Consider the following 8,646-nt stretch of genomic DNA (forward strand, 5'->3'; position numbering starts at 1 on the left):
TAGGATTTAAATGTTTCATCACCACCAATATATATCTGCATCCCTCCATCATTCACCATTTTCCCACCATGATGGAATTGTATAGTGAAATCATCCCTTCAAAGAGGTAAAATCACCACATTAAATGCAAAATCTGAAATATATTTTTCACAGCGTACAAGCTAAAACTCTATACGACTTAAATGCACAAAAAACCCCAGGCAATCCCAATGCACAAAAAAACCCTAAAGAAGCGATTTTTTTTTGTCTTGTTTTAAAAAGGAAACACTGTATAAAACCCTACACCAGTAAAAGAACCCGACAAACATAGAATAATTTCAATTCTTTAAACGAAATGGGGCCTGAGACATCCGACAAACACTGAATAATTCTAATTCTTTAAACGAAAGTGGGGTCATTGACGAAAAGGACCGCACCTGTGAGACATTGCCGACAATTGGGACCACACCAGTAAAAGAACCCGACCAACTTCCACCTTCTTCGATAATCCACGTTTAGCGCGGAAATCCACTACCTGTGCGCACACCTTCCTCGCGAATCGAAGAATCGAAGTTTTGGCGGACTGGAAATCCCCAAATATGCGAGAGATAAAGAAGAAGAATGAGTGAAACAAAAGCCCTAACTTTACGACTATGAAAACTTTTTTGTTTAAGTCTTTTTTGTTTAATTTATTTACTTAATTGAATTAAATTATCTTCTGTAATATTTATTTGTTTAAGTTAGTATTTTGCCAAATAGAATCCAAGTAGGATTAAATTGACACATAGACAAACCGGGTTTAGCCGTTGACCCGTCGGGGGAAATGGCATACGATGTGAAAGTTCGTGGTTTTAAAAACCAATCTCACAGTTCGTGGGAAAAACCTGAATTTGGTGAAAGTTTTTGGTTTTTAAAGCCAAAAACCCTAAAAAAAACAATAGATACACCAATACTCATATATTTCTCAAAACATCAACGTTTAATAATATTGAACATTAGTGCAAATTCTAAAACTTAGTTAATAACAAAATAACTGAGCATGTAGCTTCTCAGTATGCAAAATAGTGGTGGGATTGTTTTTGGCAAATTTATCGTCTACAATCTTGTTCCTTTCCTAGTCTCATGAACTTCGTCTCTTTCCTTTCCCAAATCTTGAATCAAAATTATCTGTTCATCTTTGAGCCTCCTCCTGAAGCCACACACATATACATTAGCATTAAAACTAGTGCTTTTCAATGGTATTAAAGGGTAATTAACCTAAACTTTCCAAATAACTCTAGAACTAACATCATTATGGATTCAAATCAAGTGGGGTTAAATCAAGTAATGCTTATTCAATAGTAAAATAATGCTAACATCGTCTTATACCTAACCATATTTTGAATTGAGTAATTAAGACATTGAATCAAACATATTGTGTCTCTTAATGTTATAATTCCTCTCACAATTAGTTCAGAAACTAGGCAATTATAACACAAACTGGCAACTGACCAAACTGGTTTACGCCAAAATAGTTCAAAAACTAGACAAACATAAATTTATGTATTTTAGCAGCAACCATACCCATGAGAAGATGTCGATGCTGGTAGTCTCGTGCTTTCCTTTCAGCCTTCGCTCGTTCCCTTATTCGTATGCACTGATGTGATCCTTGTGGCAAAGAGAGAGGTTCAAAATCACCTTCTTGATCACTTCGAAACCATCTTACTCTCTCATGCTCAGGGTGCTAAAGTCCAAAAAAAACAAACACACTCTTGCATAAGTAATTAACTAAAAATTTAACTATAGCATTAGCCAAACAATGCCTGTAATTGGTGTGACATCCTGCTCTCGTTCCAGTCACTATGAACCATCAAACGATCAAGAATAGATTAGCTAGCTCCCATATAAATAAATGAGCATCGGATAGGTCGCGTCCAACCGACTTATCTGCTCCAGCAACGCAGTAGTAAGGCCCCTAGATTGTTCACAGAAACATCAACCATGCTAATTCAGCAGCATTATATCAATGGTAAAGATCAGCATTATATCACTTTCAATCCACCATAGACTTGAAACATTGCAAGAACACAATGAATGTTTAGCATCTTTCCCTAATGTAGTTTCCATTATCACAAATTGGCTTACATTCATATCATATAGAGGTTGGTAAATCAATATTGCATAGTTTCTCACCAAACTGAGCTGGCCAAGAAAAAATAGCCCATCATCGAAGTTCGATAGAACACTGTCAATCTCATCAAAAGCAGCACCTATAGAAGAAAAACCATACAGGCATTTAGTTCAACATCTTCTAATCGCTGTAAATTCTCCGTCATTACAATCCAAACTCACCAGCTTCATCTATTCGGTTTTCTTTTAATGAAGTAGTCACATCTTTGTGGAAGGAGCCCGTTACTGACAGCAACTTCTCTCCGAACTCCCCCTTGGTTGGACCCTGCAGTGATTCAGCACTGAGCTTTCACAAAAGCAAACATCAATTAGTAGATGATCTTACATTAGGAAAAAGCGAAGGCCCTTCGATGTTTTGATCAATATATCGAATCAAGTCAAGACTTTCCCCCTTACCTGAATTCCACATAATAAAACAAACAATGCCAACTCAACGTGAGCAACATATATATCGTCTTATTAGCATCTAAATATAGGAAAACAGAGGCTTAATTTCTTCACCTGAATTAGAGGCCAGAAAAAAGATTTAACTAAATAGAACTGAGATTGGTGCAAAATTCTATTTCTAACAGTAATTTCTATTTTTCTGCCTAATTTATGAAAACTATTAACTAAACATGAGAACTGAGATTAGTGCAAAATTCTATTTGTAAATGTAGTTTCTATTTTTCTGCCCAATTTATGAAAACTAAAGCAGATTTTTGTAAATTCCTATAAGATTAGTTATTTATGTGTAAATATAATATTTTTAATGTTATCTTTGTGTAATGTTTTCCCTAAAACAACGGTTCCTGATTGAACACAGCATGAATGAAGAATTGCATTGAATTTGATCACCAAACCATAACCTACATATTCAAATAATCCACCAACATTAAAATAACTAACATGATTAACATCATATCCCCAATTCTCCACGTGCTACTGATCAAGAACTGAATATCATATCATATGCAACAGCCACACAATCAGTTCTCTAGATTTATATAATATCAAAATAGAGATAAAACAAATATATACAATGCCCATTCAGATCTAATTCAGTAAGTTGCCACTATTTCTATTTACTTCTATCATAGAGCTATGTGGTCTTAAAAAAATTTGATAACCAATCAATAGAAATCATATATAGCAAAAAAAAATAACTGTCAGACTACTAAGATCAGATCAAACCTCATCAAAATTCAAACCTTAAGAAAGGAAGACAAATTGGGGCATTGTTCAAGCAATCAATGACTAATTTAATCAACTTATAGTTGGTGGACAGAAATCAAATGAACCTGAGGTTCATAGTCATTAATGGATTTGTGATTGCTTTTACGCTGCTCAAAAACCACTACCCCCAATTAATCGGTGGACAGAAATCGAATTAACCTGAGGTACCAGAAAATACGAACAAGTAAAAGAAATGCTAATTTGAACATGAACACCAAAGCCACTTATAAATAATAAATATACAAAGAGAAAGAGAGTAGTATAAGGCTAGAAGCCAATAAAAACCAATGGTGCATCATGACTTGTTCACATCTGGATGATTGTTCCAAGCAAGCTTTCGATATGCTGAAGAAGAAAGTGAAATATATAAGATATATATCAAATCCTATGTTGCATAAGAATTAACTCCAATAAAGAAGCAGCAAGCGCAGTTTAAGAAAAAAAATATCATATTTGACTAATTAAAACAGGCATTAGGAGGATACACATCTATTATTCAGATTTTTAAAAAATCAAAGCGCAAAGATTTCCCCCAAAACGCAAAGCAACATTACTATGAATTTCAACTTTACAAAATCACTTGCAGTAGTTGTTTTGCTTCATTTTCCGATCAATGAGCAGCAATTATACTCCAATAACTCAGTAATCTAACTACAATACGCAAAAATCACAGTTACAGCTTCACTTTATAAACCTCCGAGCGGCGGGGATACCAATGGTGGAGGAGTAGCCGTTGAACTTAGCGGAGCGAACAGCGGTGAGCGTCCTCCGCGAAAGAGGAGGTGCGGAAGGAAGGGTAGTCGGATGGCCGAGCAGGCGACGGCAACGGAGCTGGGAGAGGGGACCGACGGCGTGAAGAATTCGCGCAGCGTGAAGTGGATTGAATCAAAAGTATTTTTGAATTATTCGGTCTCTCACAAATAAACACGGATCACATTTAGTCCAAATTGGATGGAACTGTTAAAATTTAAAAGTCAACGAATTTTAATTCGATTTTGACCGAATTAAGAGTAATAAAAATTCAAATTTTTATTCTTTTAAAAAAAATCAAATTTGTTTCAAAATTATTTTCAATAAAAGAAATTGCTTGTTATTTATAAACCCTAGTATAATTCTTTTTCTCTCATTTATCTTCTTCATCGGTTTCTTTTGGAGAGAAACCCTAGTTCTTGGAAGAACCTCAAGTAACCTCAACTCGCCAACCATGGACCGTTCGAACTACAGCAGAAAGACCGATGAGAGTGGCGGTGGACGTGACCTCCAATTCCTGTACGAATTTTTCCATTGCAAGAGTCGAGCTTCACTCCGAATCGTCAACACCCATGGAAAACCAACAAGGGAGAAGCTATACTTTGTTTGTGAGAGAAAAGATTGTCGTTTTTTCAAGTGGTGAGAGCCAATCGACGAAGACGACGCCGTGACATCTGCAATGCCGCTGCCGGAGACCGAGTGTGAGAGTTTTAGTTAGATTTTGTCATCAATCGAAGAGAATAATAGGGCAATAGAGAAAACGTAGTGTTGTGATGTATGGATTTTGTTTCTTTGTTGTAGTGTTTGTTTGTATATTAGGGTTCAAGTAATGAATTATGTTTCTAATGGTGAATCAAATCTAGAATTATGAATCAAATTTCGTTTCTTTGTTGTGGTGTTTGTTTGTATATCAATTGCACTCCGGAATGGTATGAATTGCACTCCAAAATGAAATATTTGTTCATTAAAAAGTAGAAGTAGTACGTACTTGATTGGACACCAAGTGTTTGATAAAATACCCATTAGAAAAAGAAGGATAAAATTTCATCATATGAGAACACCTCTCTCTTGTGAAATACATAAAAATTTAATCTTAAGCTAAAGGAAGCGGCAGAGAATAAAAGAAGGCATTTCACTGCCAGAGGCCGGGCGTTTTGGCCTTCAAGCCGGGCGTATCCACTGGACCCGGGCATTTTTCATTGGAAAATCACCCGGGTCGGGCGTTTCGTCACTGGACCCGGGCGTTTTGCTTATTCGTTGCTTTTGTTCTATTTTTATCAGTATAGCTCTTTCTGCAGTTCCTTATACATCCAAAATGAGGTTCCTTTCCTTTTATCCGTTCTAGTCGAGCAAATAATCAAGCATAAATCACGTCTTTGTCTTCTTCTTGAGGAAGATTTCAAAAACTCATCAATCCGGATAAGCACCTAGCATGAACATGAGGTTATATGTAGATAGATAAGCACAATCTGCAGTTAATTGGAAATGGAGCTCTTCTCTGCAAAAAGTTAACATATGAGCAACCATTTTCTTGATTTCATGGATTCAAAATGCTATTTATTTGCCTGGATTCTTTATCACTACCTGCTGCTAGAATCTGGATTCAAAATAGCTATTTATATGGCTAGATTCTTGAGACACCATTGAAATGGCTTAAATCACAACCACTTAAATCAACATACAATTCATTTCATTGCAATGGAGAGGAGGAACTGTGACTCCAAAATAAATCTCATCCATATTCAACATACACTTCATTTCCCTTGCAATGTGTCCATATTCAACATACATTAACTAAAATGAAAACCATCAAAATCAACCACCAGTTTATAAAGTGAAACTACCTAAACCTACAAGACAATAAACCACCACAATGGGCACTGCCCAAACAAAAATCAACCAAATCAGCCTAAATCTAAGAAAGTCAGGTGGTAACACAAGAGTTTTGAGGGGGTAACACAATTGTTTAGTAGACAAAAACAAATTAGAATAGTTTTAGTTCTTCTTCACAGTTGATGAAGTAGCTTGGTTGTCACCCGCAGCCGAGGAGGGCTGATCCACAAACATATCGGCAACAACAATTTGGCACCATACCCTATTGTGATCGGGTTGATGACACAATGTGCATTTTTGTTTCTCTTCGCCTCGCTGCCGCTCCTTCCCTACAAAACAGTTTGTTGACAATCAACATTAGTAAGGTTTATGTTTGTTTAGGGTTTATAACATGGAAGATAATTATACCTTTCGTGCGTTTTGGGATGCTTGGAGCTGCTGGTTCACGTTGGGGACATCTTCTTCTGTTGTGACCGACAACACTACAAAGACGACATTTGTAATCCATCATCAACCTTTTCCGTGACAACTTTTGGCCTCCATCAATGTCATCTCTAACTTGCACTATACGGGCTGCCCGAGCCTTCTCTTTTGTCATTTCTCGTGCCTCTTGCACGCTCTTTTGTCTAGCTCCCTTCGGACGTCCCGGCAGCTTGGTCAGCTCGGGTGGAATAACGTTCGGGTGGGCGGTCTTTGTCCATTGTTGTGGTCCTTGGACCAGATAGATGATGGCTTCATACACCATTTTGAAGGTTTCCTTGGAGTAGCACTTTGCAACAAAGTCGTCAACATTCTCCGAAGTCATCTCAATCGCTGCAATGGCATGTTGGCACGGTAATCCAGTCAACATCCATCGCCTGCAGCTACAAGTGCGGTCCCACAGGTCGACAACAAATTGGTCATTCCACTTTGTATTGACTTGATAAATCCACTCCCCGGCCTCTCTCACCATGCATTCTCCAATCTTCTCCTTTGTCTTCTCAAGCTTCTTTCTGATTTTCGGCCCAATAGCATCCTCCAATCTTGCCCCCATCTTCCTCCTTGTGGTAAACCTATCCATGAGATACATCCTAATACACTCGAGCATCCCATACAATGGCTTCTCCCGAGCAAATAGTAACACCTTGTTGTAACATTCAGAAATGTTATTAACAAGGATGTCATATTTTGCTTCAGAACCAAAGAAGGCCCGACTCCAATTCTCCTCCGTTGTGTGATCTGCCAACCACTTGTATGCTTGCTCATTCTCTTCCTTCAATTCATTCATTGCCTTCTCGAAGCCATAAATATTAGTTGCTCGAGCTGCCTCCCAAATCAAGTCCTTCAAAATGGTTGAAGGAAACAATTTCTTGAAATTGTTGTGCATATGCCAAACACACATCCGGTGTTCGGCATGCGGGCAACAGTTTCTCAAGGCATTGATTAGCCCCTGACATTAACAAAAAGATCTGTTAGTTGATATAATTTTTTTATGAATGTGTCAATATTTTTAATACGCATACTTGAAATCCACACAACACACACACACAACAAGCTTCACACACTAATTAGCTTCGTGTTCAATCACAGAAAACAACCTTATGCCATCCTACTTATGTAAGAGAATAAATCCAGAACAACCACAGAACCAAAATCTATTTTTTTCCACACATTTTTACAAATTTTAGACCTTATGCACAACCAAAAGAACCAAAATCTATTTTTTCTTCACACATTTATACAAAGTTCATACCTTATGCTCAGCTAAAGAACCAAAATCTAATTTTTTTTCTTCACACATTTTTACAAATTCCACACCTTATGCTTAAACTTAGGAACTTTAAGCATAATATGTTAGCATAATGTACCTTTTGTCTGTCCGAGATGAAAGTCCACTTGCTAGAATCCATAATTTCCATATCTTGCACCAACAGCCCGAGGAACCAATTCCATGTGTCAGCATTTTCAATGCGAACTACGGCAAAAGCTATGGGAAAAATCTGATCATTCGGATCCAATCCGATGGCTGTCAAAAGAATTCCCTTGGTTTGCCCCTTCAAATGACACCCGTCTAGGCCTATCAAGCGTCTGCAATGACGTTTGAAAGAAGTTTTACATGCTTCGTAAGCAATGTAAATGGCCTTAAACCTGTCATTTACATCCTCAAGCCGTTGCATTGCTAAGACAACCGTGCTTCCCGGATTAGTCCTGAGAATTTCAGCCTTGTAGTCATGTAGGCGCTTGTACTACTTCACCAAGTCGACTTCTATCAGCCTCTGTGCTTGTTGCATAGCTCTCTTGGCCTTTCTTGGAGAAATGGTAATCTTCATGTCACAGTGCACCTTTTCTATAAATTGGCCAATAGTCATTCCAGGGATGACACGAATATCTTCCTTGTATTTCTTAGTGAGATACCGTGCATTGGCACATCCATGGTTATAGGAAGCCCCGCCACACTTATGTTTGTTGTGGAGCCGTGAAATCTGCCAAAACCCATGGGTAGGCCTATGAGCCAGTTGCACGAGCCACGAACATTTGGTATTCTTCTTGCTTCTTAGTACCCCTCGACAGTGAGCTATGCAACGAATGTTGTCATTTTTTTTCAAGCGCAGCTTCTTCCCCAACAATACTCCTTGGTGACGAATTAAGTCTTTGAAGTCTGCCTTGTAATTAAAATGCAACCCAATTTCCCATCTCGGGTCGTTGCGATCAGTGTCAGCC

General features: G+C 37.8%; 2 protein-coding genes across 8 annotated transcripts; both read right to left on the reverse strand.

The window, feature by feature from the left end:
* Positions 1–939: 939 nt before the first annotated feature.
* Positions 940–4,268, reverse strand: LOC121746233 (glutathione S-transferase L1-like). Of its 7 annotated transcripts, XR_006038946.1 has the most exons (8): positions 4,077–4,263; positions 3,649–3,708; positions 3,429–3,522; positions 2,474–2,544; positions 2,311–2,413; positions 2,152–2,228; positions 1,543–1,933; positions 940–1,168 (listed from the first exon to the last, which is right to left on the reverse strand). XR_006038946.1 is itself a non-coding variant. In XM_042140171.1 (6 exons), exons 2-5 carry the CDS (start codon positions 2,555–2,557, stop codon positions 1,829–1,831), a joined length of 369 nt encoding a protein of 122 aa, XP_041996105.1. In that variant the 5' UTR covers positions 2,558–3,708; positions 4,077–4,262; the 3' UTR covers positions 940–1,168; positions 1,543–1,828. The 7 variants fall into 7 exon arrangements, 2 of the variants coding, with proteins under 2 accessions (XP_041996105.1, XP_041996106.1); XR_006038943.1 differs by having other exon boundaries at positions 3,429–3,708; XR_006038945.1 differs by having other exon boundaries at positions 2,311–3,522; positions 4,058–4,268.
* Positions 4,269–6,108: 1,840 nt separating this feature from the next.
* Positions 6,109–8,102, reverse strand: LOC121745872. Its single transcript, XM_042139816.1, has 3 exons — positions 7,794–8,102; positions 6,355–7,375; positions 6,109–6,275 (listed from the first exon to the last, which is right to left on the reverse strand). Exons 1-3 carry the CDS (start codon positions 8,100–8,102, stop codon positions 6,109–6,111), a joined length of 1,497 nt encoding a protein of 498 aa, XP_041995750.1.
* Positions 8,103–8,646: the final 544 nt, after the last annotated feature.

This window comes from Salvia splendens, chromosome 8 (genome assembly GCF_004379255.2).
Source record: "Salvia splendens isolate huo1 chromosome 8, SspV2, whole genome shotgun sequence".
Classification (NCBI taxonomy): Eukaryota; Viridiplantae; Streptophyta; class Magnoliopsida; order Lamiales; family Lamiaceae; genus Salvia; species Salvia splendens.

Excerpts from the sequence above, each read along its gene's own strand:
- LOC121746233 (XM_042140171.1), bottom strand. The coding sequence starts at position 2,557 with ATGTGGAATTCAGGTAAGGGGGAAAGTCTTGACTTGATTCGATATATT. Across the intron at positions 2,229-2,310 it reads AAACCGAATAGATGAAGCTG|GTGCTGCTTTTGATGAGATT; the intron begins GTGAGTTTGGAT and ends TTTCTTCTATAG. Across the intron at positions 1,934-2,151 it reads TTCTTGGCCAGCTCAGTTTG|GGGCCTTACTACTGCGTTGC; the intron begins GTGAGAAACTAT and ends TGAACAATCTAG.
- LOC121745872 (XM_042139816.1), bottom strand. The coding sequence starts at position 8,102 with ATGCAACGGCTTGAGGATGTAAATGACAGGTTTAAGGCCATTTACATT. Across the intron at positions 7,376-7,793 it reads TCATCTCGGACAGACAAAAG|GGGCTAATCAATGCCTTGAG; the intron begins GTACATTATGCT and ends TGTTAATGTCAG. Across the intron at positions 6,276-6,354 it reads CATCCCAAAACGCACGAAAG|GGAAGGAGCGGCAGCGAGGC; the intron begins GTATAATTATCT and ends ACTGTTTTGTAG.